This window comes from Plectrocnemia conspersa, unplaced genomic scaffold (genome assembly GCF_051122295.1).
Source record: "Plectrocnemia conspersa isolate PC_06_02 unplaced genomic scaffold, ASM5112229v1 ptg000007l, whole genome shotgun sequence".
Taxonomy (NCBI): Eukaryota; Metazoa; Arthropoda; class Insecta; order Trichoptera; family Polycentropodidae; genus Plectrocnemia; species Plectrocnemia conspersa.
Genome location: NW_028277171.1, coordinates 10,290,320 through 10,311,563, shown reverse-complemented (window position 1 = coordinate 10,311,563; position 21,244 = coordinate 10,290,320). Strand labels below are relative to the sequence as shown.

At 30.1% G+C, this 21,244-nt stretch overlaps 2 protein-coding genes across 2 annotated transcripts in view; both read left to right on the top strand.

The window, feature by feature from the left end:
* Nucleotides 1–729: 729 nt before the first annotated feature.
* Nucleotides 730–3,201, top strand: LOC148233899 (uncharacterized). Its single transcript, XM_088188639.1, has 2 exons — nt 730–1,009; nt 1,082–3,201. The coding sequence occupies exons 1-2, from the start codon at nt 762–764 to the stop codon at nt 1,647–1,649; spliced, it is 816 nt and encodes a 271-aa protein (XP_088044765.1). The 5' UTR covers nt 730–761; the 3' UTR covers nt 1,650–3,201.
* A 7,905-nt stretch (nt 3,202–11,106) lies between these two features.
* The window catches only part of LOC148233898 (cell adhesion molecule Dscam1-like), a 182,333-nt gene continuing 172,195 nt past the window's right edge, over nt 11,107–21,244 (top strand). The window contains exon 1 of the mRNA XM_088188970.1: nt 11,107–11,240. Coding sequence (XP_088045096.1) covers nt 11,238–11,240 — 3 coding nt within the window. The 5' untranslated portion in view covers nt 11,107–11,237. The remainder of the gene's footprint in view (nt 11,241–21,244) is intronic.

The following is a 21,244-nucleotide window of genomic DNA, read 5'->3' as shown; positions in this document are numbered from 1 at the left end:
ACATGAAACAATATTGAAATGGTGTGGTCTAGTATGTTAATTTTTGCTTACTTATAAAAAAGACATTTTTTTATTATTTCATAATTGTAATGCTATATTACGATTGTAAAGGGTTAAACAACTTTAAAAAAAGAGAATGGATTAACCGTTGATGTTATCGAAATATAGAAATAATAAATATTTTTGTACATATTTCTATTACTGCACCACGGAACTAGTTTCAAAAGAAAATATTCAGTCCACTCTGTGCTGTTGACGCGAGCGGTCGCATTCGCGCTTCGCTCCGTTATCGTACGAAGGACACCCCCGCTACCGTTCTGCAACGATAGACACGCCCACTGCAATTAGCTACAAAGACAGCGCCATGAAGAAGGCGCAGACGCGCAAGCGTTCTCTTGGAACGTTGAAGGCGTACCTAAACGCCTCACAATCAACTTCAGGCCTGCCAGACCACGAGTGGCAGGTACCCAAAAAGACATCGAAAGTTTCCCAGGATGCTAAGATGCCTCCGACCACGAGCCAAAACAGGTATGAAAAGCTTCCCGAAGTGATCGAAAGGAAGCAGCAGAGGATACCGCCTGTGATCGTAGAGATCACGGGAACACACCTCCAGACGATCGACTTAATTAAGTCGATCACAAAAACATCGAACTTCTCGTTGCGATACACGGGAAGTGGTACTTTGCGCGTCGTTTGAAGCACGTGCGTTGTTAATGAATGTGTCAGTACTTTGCGCGTCGTTTGAAGCACGCGCGTTGTTAATGGATGGACTGAAGGGCCAACGCGCCTTTCACACATTCACCGCCGACGACGATAAAACAGTGAAATCCGTGCTGAGAGGGCTCCCAGAGGTCCCCACCGAAGACATTGCCGCAGATCTCGAACGTCAAGGACTTAGCGTCGTCAAGGTGACGGCAATGAAGACCAAGACCGAGAAACAAGGAGACTCCAGGCTCTACCTTGTCCAGTTTCCGGCTAATACAACAACGAGCACTATAAGAAGCATCCGGTACGTTTGCTTCACCAAGGCCACGCTTGAAAAGTACAAGCGTAATAAGTTGCATTTAACGCAATGTTTCAGGTGTCAACAATTCGGCCACGCTGCAAGAAATTGTCAACGAGCTCCCAGGTGCGTCAAATGCCCCGGAAACCACGCCACGAACGAGTGCTCTAAGAAGGACCGAGAAGCACCCGCCATCTGCACTGGTTGTGGAGGAGACCATCCGGCCAATTTTAAGGACTGCCCTCGTAGGTTAGAATACCTACAGAAAACTCAAAAGAGACAACAGAGACCGACTCCCACTGTTCACTCGTCGCAGCCGAACAACATATTCAACCTCGAGCAAGCGCAATTTCCTGCACTGAAACCAACGAAACCAGCGTTGGTAAAAACCTCAACCACCCCAGCAGTGATCTCATCAGCCACTTCATGGAACGCCCAGGTTGGCGCCGCACCAGCACCAATAAACAAGGCGCCACAACGTCCCCAAACCAGGCAGCCTGAGGAGCCCCTCTCAGACACAATGCCAACTTCAGAGCTACGCAGGATGTTGCTCGTCCTTCAAGAAATCAGGACCAAGGCTGGAAAGTGTGCCAGCAAAATGGAGATCGCCTTGATGATGGTCGAATATCTCGATGTGCTCTTCTAAGGTGGGGCTCAACGTTTTGACGTGGAATTCACGCGGATTCCGAAATAAAACTGGAGAACTGGAACTGCTGATCAGTGAGTACAAAATTGATATTGTCGTAATCACCGAATCTTACCTCAAACCACACGTCAACATTTTTATACCGAACTTTGTCTGCCTCCGGAGGGACCGTCTCTCAAGGCCAGGCGGAGGGGTCGCGATATTTGTAAAAAAATCAATTAAACACGCGCGCATTACAACAAACACTACTAATCTTGAAACTGTCGCGATACAAATTAAACACGATAATAAATTAATAATAATTGTCGCGGGGTATAATTCTCCCGGTGACAGGTTGCTTCGAGGTGACCTTGATGATGTGTTTCGTCTTGGAGAATCCGTGATATTAACTGGAGACTTTAACGCGAGACACATGCATTGGGATTGCCCCGGTGCGAATCGATCCGGTAAATTAATCTTTGATTATTTACACGATACGGACACTACTGTAAATTTTCCGAAATCCCCAACGCATTATCCTACCAACCACACGACTCCGTCAATTCTGGACATAACGTTGATCAAGGGTAATTCCCGGATTTCAAACATGCACTGCATCCAGGCTCTGTCCTCGGACCACCTTCCAGTATTCTTTACGTTGGACGGTGAGGTCGATATGGTGTCTGAGGTCGTTTTCAATTATGCAAAGGCTGATTGGAAGCGATTCAGAAGCATAGTAGAGTCTCGGGTATTGATTAAACGACAGAATTATACCCCAAATGACACTAAAACTATTGACGATGATATTCATTACTTAACATCCGTGATCGAGCAGGCCAAAATATCATCAATTCCGTCGCGTAAAAATATTTGGAATAACATAGAACTCACCCCAGAAATAATTAAACGTATTAAAATTAAAAATAATATGAGAAAGCAATGGCACAAAAATAAATCGCCCCAACTTAAAACTCTAATTAACAAACTAACTGATGAAATTCGCGTTCAAATTCAAAACATCAAAAACGCTTCGTGGTCGCGTAAACTAAAAGCTTTGAAACCGGGAGATAATTCCTTATGGAGAATGACGAAATCGCTTAAAAATAAAAACTCAAATATACCACCTTTAAAAACCGGAAACAACGTAGCTAACACGACTCAGGAGAAGGTCGAGATTTTAGCTGAGACATTTTCTACATCTTATCAACTTACGCAAAATTACATTGACCAAAAAACCCAAAATAAAGTAGACCGGGCAATTAAAGATATTAGTAAAACTCCAATAGATAAAAAATCCATTAACCAAGTCGGCATATCAGAAATTCTTAGTATTGTTAAACGATTATCAAATAGAAAGGCTCCAGGTATAGATAAATTAGAGAATATATTGATTAAAAACCTTCCTTTTGTTTGCTTTAAGTACTTAAATAACATTTTTAATTCATGCTTATCTTTTGGATATTTCCCAATAATCTGGAAAACGCCAAAAATTCATCCGATAAAAAAACCTGGCAAAGCAGATAACATACCAATTAACTACCGCCCGATAAGTTTACTTCCCTCATTTAGCAAATTATTTGAAAAAATTATATTATCTCGATTAAAGGAATCTCTTAATAGCAAACTCATTAATGAGCAATTTGGTTTCCGCGAAAATCACTCGACTACGCATCAACTTAATAGATTAACAGAGCACATATCTGCCGATTTTAATATGAAAAAAAGTTCTGGTCTTTTATTATTAGATATGGAAAAGGCTTTTGATACAGTATGGCATGATGGATTAATGTATAAACTTTTAAAATATGAAACTCCCTATTACATTATTCACATGTTACGGTCTTACCTGAAGAATCGAAGCTATGTTGTTTCGCTAAATAATACATTTTCGACACCGCGTAAAATACCAGCTGGTGTTCCTCAAGGAAGTATACTTGGCCCGTTTCTCTTCATTCTATATACTAATGATATTCCAATGTTAAAAAATACTAAACTCTCAATGTACGCTGACGACACTGCAATCCTTACTAGTTCTTATGGTCTTAAACCTATTGCAGTTAAACTTCAAAAATCCCTTGAAAACTTAAAAAAATATTTTATGAAATGGAGAATTAAAATTAATCAAGACAAAACAGAAGCAATAATATTCACTAAACGTAGACAACCCTTGCCTGCACCCATTAAAAGTGAACAAGGGCATAACATTGAATGGAGAGCGAGCGTTAAATATCTGGGTATACACCTGGACTCCAGACTAAAATTCAATAAACATATAACTGAACTCCGGTCGAAAGGGCTCGGCGCCATTGCGGCTCTAAAATCAATATTTAATAGAAAAAGTGCGCTTACAATAAAAAATAAAATTCTAGTCTATAGACAATTAATCAGACCTGTTTTAACTTACGCTTGTTCAGTGTGGAGTAACGCGAGTAATAGTAATTTTAATAAACTTCAAGTAATCCAAAATAAAGCCATAAAAATAATTTATAATACACCGTTTTATACTAACCTTAAAAAACTCCACACCAAACATTTAATTCCTACCATTAAAGAATACTGTTATTATCAAACCGAAAAATACTATAAAAAAATCTCGCGAGACCACGCAAACCCACTAATTTCAAGAATCGGTGATTACGACAAAGCAAAACTTAAATTTAAATACAAACATAAAATGCCTAAGCACATATTGCTTTGATGCAGTTAAGCTCATCACAGTGTCATCAGTTTCAGGTCTACAGGGCTAGGTTTATTTACCTTTGTATGTGTTTTATTTTGTATATTGTGTATTTTGTATAATTTGTTCTTCTCATCTGCTTCATTCTTTTCCAAAATTTTTTTTTTTTTTTTTTTGGATTTTTTTTTTTAAATTTGTAAAAGGTTTTATGTATTTTTCCTTTAATTTAGTATATTCTCGTATAATTTATTATTCTTTTTATGTTATTGTATAACTTAACAATTTGTAAACAATGTAAATGGTTATGAACCAGTATTGTGCATTTAATATATCTGTATGCTATTTTACCTATGTCTATTTAAGAAATAAACTTTTATAAAAAAAAAAAAAAAAAAAATATTTTACAATAATTAAACATATATTTGAAATCATACTAATGTGATGCGAAGCTTAAAATAAGGGATGGATATAAATCATGGCAAGAGTGTCAGAGTACATATACACTCTATATATATCAATATTTACCTAAACGTATGTAGGTATTTTTATGTACACGCTGAGTAATTATTAAGCCGGCGCAAATCAATACAGATTACTTTAAAAAACATCACGTTTACTAGTTCTCAAAATGTGTTTTTGTAATAAATTGTTTTTTATTATATTAAATAAAATAAATACATTTTTTCTTCAGAATTAAGCTATTCAATATTTACCTTATTTTATTTGAATAAACATGGTCATTCTAAAATATGAGATCCACAGTTAGCTCAATAACTATTATATATAAATATTTTTTATTGAAAATTAATGCAATTTTATGACACAGTTATTTAATATTTATAATAATGTATTTATTATACTTTAAAAATCGCGTCAATGAACAATTGTTACGGGATTGTTAAAATGCGAAATTGAATTATGTTTTCAGTTATTAAAAAATTAGCAAAATTTTATATAAAAAATACCCATTGTTCTTTTATAATAAAGCTGGACTGTAATTTCATTATTAACACGCTACATAATATTTATATTTTTTGTGATATTGTATGTCATCAAATCCAGGCCATTCGCCATTGTTTTTCACACGGATACTTACCAATATTGTCGGTTAGGTTAGGTCAGCTGTTGAATTGTTTTACTTTAATGTTCGGTTTGTTTTCATCAGATTTCTATTGAGTGATTACCGCGTTTGCTTTTTGTTATCAATTAATTGCAATATATCCATCAAAAGGTTTTTTAACTGTGCTTTAAATTGTTTTATCTTTTATAAATATGTTTTCAAACATTAGTGGGTTCCCTTTTTCAGATATTTTTATTATTTGTGAATCACATATTTTTTTTAATATAATAATAAAACATATTCAGAGTATTATTAGTTTATTATATGCATGCTTTTGAATAAATGTTAGATTTAGTTAAATGTCTTAAATTATAATCAAAATAACTAAAATATTAAAACTGAAAAAATCTTCAAAAACCATTTTTATATTTGATAAATATATAATATATAAAGTGTTATACTTAATGTAATCCAAAATCTAATTTAACGCAAATTTTATTTTCAATCAAGTAATTCATCATCTGCAATAACACGCTGATCCTTCAGCGTTATTTTAAGCAATTTATCAAATTGTATACACAATCCTTGATTAATTATAATATATGTATGATTTGCAACTATGCCTAAGTGGGTACTTGTGTGGTGCGGAGTAATAATTTATAACTGCTGTAACATCAGAATATCCGAACCAACAGAACCAACACTGTTTGCGTTACTTGGAACATTTATTTGAAGCGTCGACAGAAGCTAATAAACTATTAAACTAAATCAACATTCGATATTGATTGCGCCGGGTCAAATATTAACCGCTGCGACCTCTTTATTGAGGGGATGATGGGGTTAAGTGACCCATGGGGATGAATAATCTCCCCGGCTGCAAGTGATTTAAATGTTCAATGTTGCATACGTGCATAGAATTATTATTATATAATATAATGTATCGAATATTAATATATTATATTATAAATTCACATTTATTGAAATTCGTGAACGAATTTATGTCACATAAATTTACATATAGCGTACATATTTACCGATGCTTTCAATATGTTTTACTATTTAATTTGTCTGATTAAAAATGTATATATGTCGAATTGTTTGTTTTTAATATTTTGTTAGTCTAGCAAACTATCAAGCTTAAACTCATATATAATTACTCTCATCGTTAAAAAAATATATATTTTTACATGTTTTAAATAAAAAACAATTATTTTTTATTAAAAATATATTTTAATTATTATTATGCAATATTTAAAAAAAAAATATATTAACACTTTACCTACCGCTCACGCCAATTGGCGTCCTGAGTGTGCCGAAAGTTAAACACCGCAGACGCCAATTGGCGTCCTGTGTATGTTTTCGTTTCCATGTCAAATTAAAAATATATGTTTAGTGTTTTATTTGCTTTTTTTTAAGAGATGACTAAATAAATGTATGAATTTTCATTTTATTTTGAATTTTTTTTTTTTTAGTTATATTTAGACAAATGCGATGGTTTTATAAATATATTTTATATTTCTTTCATCAGGCAGTTTCACTACCAGACAAACTAATGTATCTTTTGATGCGATCCGAATATTTTAATGAATTTTTCTAGACATGTTATAAATGTAACAATGCATCAATTCAAGCCATTATTAAGTGGTTCTCAACATGTGGTTCGCCGGAAATAAAAATGAATTAATACATTTCCTTATTATTAGATTTTAACATTGATTGATGATTTTAAAATTATAAAAACAAGTAATGTAGGAATTTAAATAAAAATAATTTAAATTGAATTAACGAGTGGTTCTCAAACTTTTTCAAATTTCTAAAATTTTTTTTCCAGCACACTTTTTTTTTGGACAGAGTAAACAAAGAAAAAATATGATATTTTATACACAAATATATAAATATATATATTTAAAAATAATTTATTAGGTAAATGGGTTTATTTAGAAATGAAGTTAAATTACATAAAATAAAAAATACGATGTACATATATAAAAAGTTCAAGACACTAAAAATTTATCATATCATTAACCATTAGATATTGGATTACTGAGAATCTCAAGATTGTTAGATTAGTAAGATTCTATTGTTTTTTTTTCTATCCTGTTATAAGGAATTTCCAAAATGTTTTTTGTGTAAATATTATCTCTCGTCACATATTACTGGCTTACTGGAAATACCGAATCTCAGTGACACATTATTTTAGAAAGTGGGAATTTTTTCGACTTATTATTTTTTAAATTATTAGCACGATACACATAAAAACTTATGGCTAAGAATTCAGTTTTAGTTATACTATCGTGTTAAGCGCATCTGGTTTTCGAGTGCTCGAGTGAATATTCGAAAAATATTACGAACTGTTTATAAAACGTTTTTTTTTTTAGTTAGATACGAGTGTAGAATCTACGTGAAAATAATTACAGTTTATGTTATTTAATATAGTGTTAAATATATATAGATATTCCAAGTGACAATGAAAATTATAGTGATAGTGATTCAGACTCCTCTGTTCACGAAAGAAATCGTCCACATGCTATGATGCTCATGAGCAATGAGGAAGATGAACAAGAAAAATATTTAGAAGACACTTTACAAGACACAAAACTTTATTGAAGATTACTTGTTTCCCGTTATTGCAGAAGAAACGAATAGACACCATAATCAACACATCAACAGATACAAACTGCAAATAAAATCTAAAAAATGGGTGGATGTAACGGTACCAGAATTAAAAAATTGGTTTGAGTTGATATTGCTAATGGGCCTGGTAAAAAAAGGCTCATTACACCTGTATTAGACAATAAATCCACTAATAGGAACCTTGATATTTACAAAAACCAGGAGTAGAAATAGGTTTAACAAATATTACGTTACCTGCGTTTTTCCAATAATGAAAATGTTCCTGATAATGTAGGATTACTGTTCAAAGTACAAAATATAATTGATTATTTCTCCGAAAGATTAAAAAATATGTACAAACCAAGCCAAAACATATCCCTGGATGAGGGTATGATCCCATGGTGTGGAAGATTAAATTTTCACGTATACAACCCCAGTAAGCTCACAAAGTACGGTATAGTGATAAGAATGGTATGTGAATTAGTGTCAGGATACATATCGAAATTTAAAATGTATTCAGGACCTGGAATTTCGTTACAAGATTCAATATCACATCTAACATCAGACAATAAATACAAATGGCATCATCTTTATATGGACGATTTTTATAACAGTGTTGAAATAGCAAAAAAAATATATATGAAAAAAAAATAGAATCTGTAGTACCACAAGGAAGAATCGGGTTTTACCAGTAATATTGTTGCAATTGCGAAAAACGGTAAAAATTCGAGACACTTTAAACTTTCATTATATAACTAGTTATTGTGAAAAGTGATTTACACGTGAAAGACAACGTAAATTATCTGTGTATGTGCCTGGAAAATTTCACATTACGGTGGAGTGAATTACAACAGTTAGTGAATATTTTATTGCAAATGAATTATATATCAGTAAACTCGTATTAGTAAAAATGTCACAATACAAAAGAAAAGTTTGCTTGAAAAAAGTTTTTACAAATTTAAAAAAGTTTGAGAACCGCTGGTTAGCTCAATTTAAATTATTTTTAATAAAATTTCTAGGTTATTCGTTTTTATAATTTTAAAATCAAGATAATCATTTTAAAAATCTAATAATAAGGAAAAGTAATAATTATTTTTTATTTCCGGCGAACCACATGTTGAGAACCATCTAATAATAACTTGAATTGATGCATTGATACATTTATAACATGTCTAGAAAAATTCAACGAAATATTCGGACCGTATCAAAAGATACATAAATTTAAATAAAAAAGGTAAAATTCGCGAAGTTTTGCGAAAAAGTGCCGGTATTTAGCGTAAGTCTGGTAGAGAAACTGCCGGTCGGTAAAGTGTTAAGGCTTAAGAAAAAGTAATAATTATAATTTATAATTATTACAGATGTTTTAAGAAAAAATAATAATTATAATTTATATTTAAAACAGATGTTTGTTCTTGAATATTGTTAACTAAATTGCAAGTAATTGCTTAATATATAATTTAAATTAATTGAAGCGGACCCGCTACAATGTTACAAAATTTTATTATGCTCTGCAGGATCTAAAGCAATACATTCGAGCTAAGATGGCCACTATATCACAAGAGTCTCTTGCTGCTTAAAGAGAATGTCGTAGAAACGGTTCTAATCTTCCAGAGCTTTAGGAAAGACTATTTATTAAACGTAGCATAATATTATTTTTTCAGGTAATATGCATTTTTTAAAAGTCAATCTTATATCATAATTTTACTCTTGCCAATATATTTCAATAAATATATCAATCGCTTTTTTATTATTTAAACCTTTGATGTGAATCATGTCCAACTTAAAGCACTGGAAATTTTGTGTAATGTAAAAAAATAAAGAACTCACGCCATGAGACTACTTATCTAATATAATATATTATTTAGGTATTTATCCCACTATCTAGAAAATAGTCAAATTTATTTCAATAGGAAACCCAGGAAAAAAGATCGCATTTTAATAAATTATCATTCCTTTAGTCTATTATCACAGCTTAGTAAAATATCTGAACATGAGTATGAATACTAGAAAGGGTAAATATAACAACTTTTTCAGATTAACCAACCACATAAGAACTTTGTCAAATATACTATAATCGATAAAAAGGATGTATTTATATTTTCTATTAAACACTATTGTTAAATTTAATGTTTCTAATAAAATACATACAAATATTTTTATCTTTGTTGTTAGTTAAAACTCGATTCATAAAAGATCTGAGTGACTTTAATGTATATTCAATTTGAGGAACGGATAAAGGTTAGGCCATTAATCTCTACATATGTTAACTACAAAAATATTTAACCTAAATTTTAGTATAAACTTTTAGTTAAGTAAATATTATATATAATTGTTTTAGTATCCATAAATAATCATTGGATTTATATATCAGTTTTTTTAGGGTTTTCATATTATGTTATTAATTTATACCATGTATTTATTAATATTATTCATATTTTACATTTTTCATATCTACTTTTTGACTATTAAAATATTTAAAAAAAACAGCTAATTGTATTTATTTATTATATATGTATTTTTCTATATTTTTAATTTTGTAAAAAATGTTTTTATAACATATAAAAAAAGGCTTTTTATAAAGGATGTTTTTATAATATATATAAAATATGAACTGACCTCATTTATAGATTTACAGAGTTAAAAAACAACAATAATTTAATTAGCGATATATTTTAAATATAATGATTCATATTTGAAAGACATTTAATAAAAAAATATATATAAATTATTTATATTATATATGAACATTAAAGCTTCAATGGCTTATACATTTTTATATATACATATATATCATAAGCTACTTTTATATACTATCCCTGCTTACATATATATTTTCATTTTAAAACAATTTAGAAGAGTGAATGTTTATAGTCGATACGAAGCCCATAACAATCCGTTCTCGATCTCTCTGCTCTCGTTTATACACTAGAGTAGCTAGGCGAGTAGCGCCGTCGAATTTCTAAACGTTTTCGAAATTCGACGCCAGGATGGAAATGAAGAGCGCTAAGCGGAATACATAGGGCAACATTAGCCTTCGGGGCGGAGAATCCGATGGCCCTACCAACCCCCATCCCCCACAAAACAGGGGCTGTCTGTCCACAGTGAGGTAGTCCTCTGCGAGCCTCCGAGCGGGAAGGGCGTCGCGGAGCTTTCCCTCGCGGCGCCGTCACGTGCTTTCGCAAAAGTTTTCGCGAGCTTTTGGCTCGTGTCTAAGACTGTGTACATGGATTGACTGGTTTTGGACTGGAGTTACGAAAAAATGGTATTACGTTTATTTTGTTATAATTATTATTAATAAATGTTTTTATTTTCTAATTTCTTAAAAAATATTTTTTTTCTGGAACAATCAAACAATATTATTGATATTTACAATTTTATTACTTTCCTATTACAGAAATTCATAAAAAAATTTGCTAAGGCATGACTTTAAAAATATATTAGTATTAACAAAGATATTTTAAATAAATAATTAAGAATACATGTAAACTTAGTCTTTTTACGTTAGATTTTTATTTGTTAATGGTCAGATCAATTACGTTTGGTTAGATCAATTAAATTTAATTCTTGTAAAAATAGGCTAAAAAAACCTATTATAATTTTTGTATAGCAAATTAAAAATATTTTTAATTGTATAAATAACTTGTTATATATTCAAAATCATGACTTTATACATACATAAAATCCTAAAAAATCTGTAATCATGAAAAAGGAAAAATTAAAAAAATTAAATGTGATTTTTCAGCTAGTCTATATTATATTGCACCTAATTTTTATTTATCAAAACGTATTTATTGAGTTATATATTCACTAGTTTTAATATAAAAATTAAGTTAATTAGCACCTCTTTACAAGTGTGTATCTAAAATTCACATCAATGTTATCGTTTCTGTACGCTCACAATATATTCAATAAACAAATCGATATTCGGAAAAATTAGATATTTTAAACATGTTATAAGCATTTTAAAATATCATATATTCATAAGATAACTTTATTAGTCGTTTCAAAACAATTGTCCAAGAAAGTCGTATGAAAACTTTACTTGTTACAAATAAAATAATTTTTGCCATAAATCACTCAGCTCGATATAAATTGTTTTGGTTTTTACTTTCAGACAAATCAAAGCAAAAGATTAAGTGCAGAAAAATATTTATTACTAATATAGTTTTTATGTGTATAAAAGATATATGTAGATAAAAAATCAAGAACATCTAAATTAATACAATATACATTTTGTAATTACCAATAATAACATATATAAAACCAAATTTGATTTATATTGTTCTTCTACTACTTTATAATGAATATATAAAAAAAATATTTTATATATTTATTTTAAATATACTTTGTATATTCTTGATATTAAATTAATAGTTTAATTATAATGTTGGTTGGTACAAATTTAATATAAGCTATGCTAGATGTCAAATGCAGATTATTTTATTAAAATATACTACATTTTCTATTTTTTAATATTTTTTAATTAATATATATAAATTAAATTTTGTATAAAAATGTATTGATATTATGTTTGTAAATATTTTTTTTATTTAGAATAAATATTTAAAAAAAAAATATTAAGTGATTTACTAAATTGTTAAAATAAAGCAGGCTATAATACATACATATGTTATAATTAAAACATTAAATATGAAGTACTTTGTGGTACAAAGCACAAAACAAACTTATATAGACAAACCGGAATATAGCTAATATCAACCAAATGATAGCTATAAAATTTCAGCTTACGTACATAGAATTTGATCTAATCTTGTATGTAATATAATGAAGTTTGGGAAAGTTTCGTTCAATTTTAGCCCTATTATCGATTAGCATGTGCTATATTTACGTGTACCCGATCCTTGGGATACTGCTAGAGAAACGGCGAGAGATAATAATGAGAAGATACGAGATTGCGTGTGAATAGGCGTTCCAGTGGGGCTGGGAAAAATGGCATAAAAACGTAATTGAAAAAAAAATTCCAAAGAAGTCCGGAACTAGGCGGAAGTGGGTTGAGATGAGAAAGATGAGAGTGAAGTGTAAGGATTATATTGTATTAAAAGAGTCTCGGGTAAAATTTTGTTGAAAGGGCGGAATTTCTAGTGTGTGAATTAGCTTGTTTATGAGAAATACTTTGACGATATAAATTAGAGAGTTGTGAGGAGAAATTCGCCATAAGGGAGACCGACGGCGCGCGACTGTCGTTTCTTTTTGTGTCTTCTTTTTTTGGCAGGGAAAGTATGTAATGAGGGTTTTTTGTTGCGAGGGAAGAAAGATATTTATGACACTGTAAGATTTTATGGCGTTTGTTGTCATTTTCTTTTTCTTTGCATATATGCATACAAAAATATGTATTATAATATATATCGCACATGTATATATTTCATCAGAAAAATATTAACTATAGTTGCTAGAATATTTTTAGCTTAAAAATTATTTTAATATAAAATACTCAGTATATAATAAATTTATCCTGTAAATAATACATAATTGAAATCGAACGCATATTTTAGTTTCTGCTTAAATTTTGGCTCGTTACGACCGAAACTTTATTTTATAGGATGTTCTAAATTTACAGAATTGTCCTTACAAAAGCATACAATCACTTATCAATTATTGTTGATTGTATAAATGCTAAATAAAAATATAATAGATTGGGGAGCATTTTTTTAATGAAAAAATAAACACTACCGATCAAATAGATTTAGTATTTTTTTTAAATAACGAAATTAAATTAGAGCTACTAATAGATAATAACCATAATGATGAAGAACACATAAAACTTGCAAATTTACCCAAAACAAATATATTTATAACAAAAACAATAAATTAAATATTAATAATATAAAAGTATATACACTGTAAAAACAATCCATAATTGAAAATATAAATTGTGGCAAATCACAAAAGTATACCATATTGAATAAGCAAGACTCGACGATTTATACGAAAAATGTATATATATACATATTTTGCAATATTGCTCCTATCAGAAAGTTATATATAGAAGAATGCACTGGGAAACTTCAGCAGTTGCTTGTAACTTTTCAGTAAGCTATCACATTAAACGACTAGTATGAATATATCTATAGATTTGTATACTTAACAATAACTTTACTGTCAATATTCACAATATAATGTACTATAATAAACCTCTGATATGTCGAATAAACCGTATTGTTTATCTAATATTTAGACAATGCTGTATTATTAGAAGCATTAGATAAAATTATATTTTTTATAAAAACACATACGTTTTAGGTTAATAACTTGTACAAATACATAAATATACTATAAAATAATATTTGCGTGAGCTATACATTAATCATGAATAACAACGCTATTATCGTCGTTCTTTAAAATTTATGTTTTTAAAGTCCAGGATATCTAAAGTAATCATTGACACCGCCGACATTTTATAATACTGTTTGGTATTTAAATATTCTTTGCATTTAAATACTTTTTAGCATCATCGATCAGCGTCACAAGTTAACAGTTGCTTAGCTTAGCAGGATAAACCTATATAGACAGATGATTAAAAAATTTGGAATTTTTATTTTTAGCGCATATTAAAATACTGTATATTAAGATAAGATATTTACTATGCAAAACATAGTATAATGTTAGCGTATATATATATTTCAAGATGATTTTTAAAAAAGATTTTATTAACGTTGTTTAGGTTATGACTATATAAAAGCTGGAGAAAATTAGTATATTGAAAACTTTTATTTTCATCATTTCAATTACAATTACATTTTTAAACATTTTGATTAACTTTGTCATTATTGTTAAAGCTCTAGTAAAATAATTTTAATGTCAAATATTTACCGTGTTTTTAAGAAAATAATAAACGAAGCAAGCAAAACAATTTACATAAATGCGCAAACCACATGGCTAATTTTCTTCCGTAAATAAATATATGTCAATGTTCTTACATTTTTGAGAATATATTAAAATACAAATCAGGATTTATTATTATGATTTCTTTATTAAAATTTAAAATTATACGTTTAATGATTAAATTCTTACTTCTAAAAATATAATAGTGAATTTGTCAAATTAATCAAAAATTTACCAATTTATTTATATAATAATTTGAGAAGATTCAGAAAATATTTCTTCGATATCTATAAAATATGTATTTGTAATAAACACGTTATTTCTAGATGCTTTATGTTACAGTGCATTGCATTTTAAGCATTGTGTGACAAAATAAAGTCCTTTTTAAAGTTACTTAAGGATGGTGGCAACAATCCGTTGATACAGTGTGCGAAAATTATTTACATTTTCGACCCCACCATTTTGTTTAAAATTTTATGGCTCATAGATAGCTGCTTTTTTATCGTCAACTTTGTGAGAGAGATCTGAATAGAACAAGTTATTATATAAAATAGTGGTTTTAATCATCCATGTGAGTATTATTATATTTAATTATTATATTTAAAAACACTTTAAATATAACAATTTATTGTATGTATGCGCTTGAAAATAATCTATATTGGAAATATGGATACATTGTCATTTTTATCACATGTTGATTGTCTGACAGTCGCTAAGGGCCCATACGCACTGTCGGCTAGCCGCCGGCGACTAGCCGCCCGGCGACTGTACTTTATATGGTTTTAAATGGGTGCATACGCACGCAGGCGCCGAGTCGCCGGAGCGTCAGGCGCGATCCTGCGCAGAGGTGATGCACAGGCGACTTGCCTGTCGCGGCAACCTATAAAAGCATGGGTTTAGATGAGTGCATTCGCACGAGGAGCGACTTTCGAGGCGACTTATACATCATCCACAAAAAATGGCTTCGACACAGAAACGCTCATCGTAGAAATTGAATCCCGAATCGTTTACAATAATTTTATATGAATATTGATAACGAAAAAAAAATATTGTGAAATAATATGTATAATTATTTTATATTATTTCTTGCTTCTCGATTTAAATTAATTTTATTAACATAATACAGATACATTTATAATTGCATTTGGGAAACAAAAAGCGTTTCATACGGGGAAATTCAATATTATATTGAAAATAAAATAATATTTTTTTCTCTTTAAAATTAATATTGCAATTTCTTCGCGAATGTACTACCCGACCTCGAGTCGCTCGGCTTAGCCGCCTAGCCTAGCTACCTGCGTTTTTAGCCGGCGGTCCCTAGTCGCCGGCGGCTAGCCGACAGTGCGTATGGGCCCTAAGAGACCGAGAGAGTACGGGATCTGCACCGCGTTTGTTGGTACTTCATCTAACGGCTATTAAGCTCTCTTTTTTGCTTTTGCTGCTGCAAGAAATGTATATAACATTTTAGAATATATTTTTTATCTATTTAAGTAGTACTTGATTATTTTTACTGAGGGAATCTAGATCCATGGTTTACATATCAGAGTTGCGACTGCGACCCTTTTTTTCGACCAATGCTCCTCTATCATAAACCATCTATCTTTCTTATGAACTTGCCAGACACAAAAATGTTTTTACGATAACTACAATGAGCTGAACAATTCATGCGGGATAATACACATTTTTTTAAGGTATGCACTTTCATTATTATATGTACGTTTGTATATATTGTATTTATTATAAAGTTTCAATAGTTCCAACCAAAAAAATGTATATGTAACATCGAAAGTGACTTATATTTTATTATATAAGTAAAAAAATTTTTCCATATTTTGTGTTTACTTCTGAGATATCATATGCTATTTATCGGTAAATATCCGGAGAGAACTAGGCCGCGTTACGTGTTTAACGAGTTACCGAAACGACATGTTGTAAATATTTGATGTGGATATCGTAAAACGGAAACTGATCACGCCATGCGCTATGTGCACATATTGGACATATTAAAATCTATCAAATTGGCCATCATCCACGTATAAGCCATTATATAAACAATCTGTCTGACACAAAGGGGCGATATCTATAACTAAACCCCCAATGCTTGTGGCTTAAACGAGGTTAACCGTATAAAAATTGGATAAACCAGGGAATATTGTAAAATATTGATAAAAAATCAATAATATACACGTCACTTTTAAAATTTAATTGCAATGTTTGCTTTTAATTAAGTTACTAGTACACAAAAATTTTGATTATATTTTTAAAAAAATATTTTCCAATATCGGCCTATTTATATTTTTATATTGATTTATTATATAATTTTTTTTCTCATTTTTCGGTATGCCTTTAACTGATTTAACCATTGCAGTCCTAAGCCAAATATATCATGCCCCATATATTTTTTATTTTCTCGACTGACTGTTAAAACATTTAATGATTCTTTACTGTATTTGTATAAATTAATAATGTGTAGTGTAATTATTTGCAATTCATTATACCCATAAAAATAAACTACTTTTTTTTAAATTCAAAGTATAAGTATAAGGTATCGAGAACCAACATAGTTTATTTATCATGTTTTAAAAGATATTTTATTTTCTCGTCTAACTATCAATAGCAATCTTATTTAAAAACTTATACTTCAAAATAACATAAACTTAGTAAATATAAATTATTATTTATTTTCATTTCATTGTTATGATTTGTAGAGCTTTGTATGAAATTGTTCAAAATTAAGATTGACGTCACGTCAATTGGGATAAAGTTTTGATCGAATTCTAAGCACAGTTCCTGAGTCTACTATACTATAAAATCTATAATATAATATACAATAATAATTAAATATCAAAATTTATTTTGTAATAGGTTAAAATACTATAATACTTAATAAAAAATATGTTTAACCATAGTACATACAAATTTAATATTTTAAACATATATGTATATGATGATAATTCATTGTGAGGCAACTTTTAGAGATTACGAAAGCCGATTGACAAGTTTAATCTGAAGCTCGTCTCTTAAAGAACGTGGAAAAGCCCTTATTCAATTATACGTAGGATACGCGCTTCAATATGCAAATCCGACTTTAACGACCTAATCCGATCGTTCTATAAAATCCCATAAAGATACATACACAATACAAGGTATCTGATAAGTTCTCTAGATAAAGCAATCATATTATCTTATCAAGTAAATATTTTGTATGAAATACTTAAATAGTAACTTTGCATATAAATATAAAATTGCACCAAGTGTTATTAAATATATAAAAAAACGTACAGTAAATATTGAAAAAACATTTTTCATGTTACCTAACGTGTCTATTTGTAAATAAATTTGCCTCACCTCGTTTACTATGAAAAATTAGACCGTTTACGTGAAATATTATACAGCATTGGTAAACCACAAGAGAATTAACCTATAAAACGCTATAAGTTATAATTTAACTAAATAATGGTACAGTATATCAATTTTAGTGCATATAAATCTGTATTTAATCAAGCAAGTGTCAAATAAAAGTCCATTACTCTCAAATGCTATTAAAAAGCTGTTATAACAATTAAAAACGTATCTCCATTAAACGCGTTCAAATTATAACGATAAGGAACAAACGACACCCTGATTACTCAGTTATTGCAGATTCCACGTCTGCTTTTATCTAAAAGTGTTCTTAATGAGTCGTAATAGCAGATGGTAGCAACTTAATGCGTTTCCCGAATGAACAGGTGCTTCAACACCCAATGCCAACTTGCGTTATTTGGTACCTGATGTCACATTGTTAATATTGTGGCATTAGTATCAATTTGTAGATAATTGGTGCAATTTCGAAGCTCTGAATGTACATAGTAAATTTGGTGTATATCTAATTTAAGCAATTACAAGCTACACTCAAAATTTAGAACTATCTTTATTTCTGAGTGTATTAATGCGAGTCCATACTCTCGTACAGTGTCGCGAATAGCCTAAAGTTTATGTCTTGACTGTGAATTTCGTTTATGGTCTTAACGTCGTCCTTTATAAGAGCTTAGCTTTAAAAATATTTATTATTAAGAACGCGTTTCACTTTGATGATTTGCCTCTTATTTGTTTTCTTATATCTAATATCTAAAACCTCTTGAGAATCAGAACAAAAATACGCATAAATATTTTATGCAATCGGGAACGAAATCAGACTTAGAAGAACGTCAGTTTTTAACTTCTCAAAGCCATATTAAAGATCTAAGCGCTCAGTTTCCTAAGGCGCAATTAAAGCTTTCAAACATTAGTATTATAATTGTTAGCTGCATGTAACTTTAAAATCATAATGTAGATACATTTTAAATATACATAACTAAAACGAAATATTATTATTTATTACACCAGCTACAATTTATTGTTCCAAATGCAAACTTCCGAAAGCTTTCATGCTGACGTTTCTCATTAGACAAACCTGTTTTGTATACGCTGCATCACATAAACACAAAGCTGAATCGAATAAAAAGCTCTTATATATATTTACAGTACAGTTATTGAAATAAATCCGAGCTGCATCGACGCGCAATAATTGAATTACGACGAATGACCCGCGCTTCGACGTTTTCGAGTGGTACGCCCTCATTAAAAGCGAAGCGGGCGATCCGACAAACCGAAAAGTTTGAACATAAATAATAATGAGATAAAAAGTGGAAAAGCCGGAAAATCCTCTGTGCATTCCCGGATATACTATACTATTTTTTTATAAACGTATATAGGCGGTCGGCCGAGCGCTAACAAAGTTGGCCGGTGGAAAGAATAAAATAAAACCCGAAACCGGCGAATGAATGACTGCAAAGTGCATTGTTGAAATTGTTAACGGGAACTGCATTGGCTGGTTTTGTGTGCAGTTAGTGTGCTTTTTCTGTGTTGTTGTTTATTGTATCACTCGTATTTTGCACGTTCAAGACGCTAGTCATATCATATTTTTATTATTTCTCAAGTGAAGTCTTACATATAGAACCCACGCGACTTTCGAGAGCATAAATTCAATTTCGTTGCTATATAAAATACTTGTTACCATTGTGCCCATTGAAAGGTCGACGAAAAGCTAATCTAACCGACAAGAATGTAAAAGTCTATGACATTACTCAGAAACATATAACAAAAAATACATATGTACAAAATTTCAGGTTGTATGAATTTCTTAAAAAAAAGACAACTACGAACACTAAAAATATTTATAAAGTGGTTGGTGATTCTATAGATATTCTTTAATATCAATAAAAGTAAAAAAAATTGAACAAGAAATTACGAAATCAAAAATAATCCTGGATGTAATAGAAGTGGCTGCAGAAAATTACATGCGAACAAATTTTCTGATCGACTTGTTTTCGTACAAACTTACATAATAAATCGTTGAAAAAAACCCTAATTTTAGTGTATATACATGTTAAAAATATGATAATGTACTTGACGCTTTCACTTAGAACTACAGTTAATATGAAGTAAGGATACAAAACAAAAAATCTTTACGAGCTTACATTTTAGGCCCTAAAAAAATCTCCATACACTTGTTTGACTCCAATATGTTGGCATAGTAATTTGAAGAGTCTGAGACCTGAATTTGCGGTAGACATTGCTGATTTTTAGTTTTGTCGCCAATGCATGACGATTTGTAAAATAGTACAATACTCCATACTTATCAAAGCTTTAAAATCAGTTCCTGTGAAACGAAAGCTTAATTTTTAAACCTTTTTATTTTGTTAATGAACCGTAATAGTTTTTGTGAAAGCGATTCAAAAAAATATTTTTTTAAAGTCACGACAAAAGTATTTTAGCAATTTTTACTTTGTTGGTATCCGAAAGGAACTTTCACTATTTCTAGCTCATAATATTTTTATTCTTTACAATATTGTTGTAATTATCAAAATACAAAATAATTTTAATTAAATCTTACTCCTAACTTACATCAAATTAGTTTTGAGATTTGTCTGCATAGATTTAAAAAAATATTTAATTCAGAGAAATAATAATAATTTAAGATACAACATATTTATTACAATATTTTCGTTCATTTTTCTATGGATCTTTTTGCTACTCAGTCGCTTTCTTATTTGTTTACTTGGTCTTCAGTATTGACCATCAAGGAAACTAAGCGCTTATGTCTTAAATATGGCTACTTTGGAAAGTTAAAGACGAAAAATCAGTATCGCTGCTGCTCAGTTTATTTTTTTTTTACTTTTATAAATAAAGTTAATATGACAAAAATATCAATATCAAAGTTATACAAGAGAAGGAGTAGAAAAGCATATGTTTTTCATATTTTCTTTTGGTTCTGACTCTGAAACTGTAAGAGGTAAGTGGTTGTTAGTTTTAAGGCTATAACAATATTTATATGCTCACGAACTATTTTAAGTAGCATATCACAAACAAGGGTATAAAGTTTCCATATATTATAAATATATT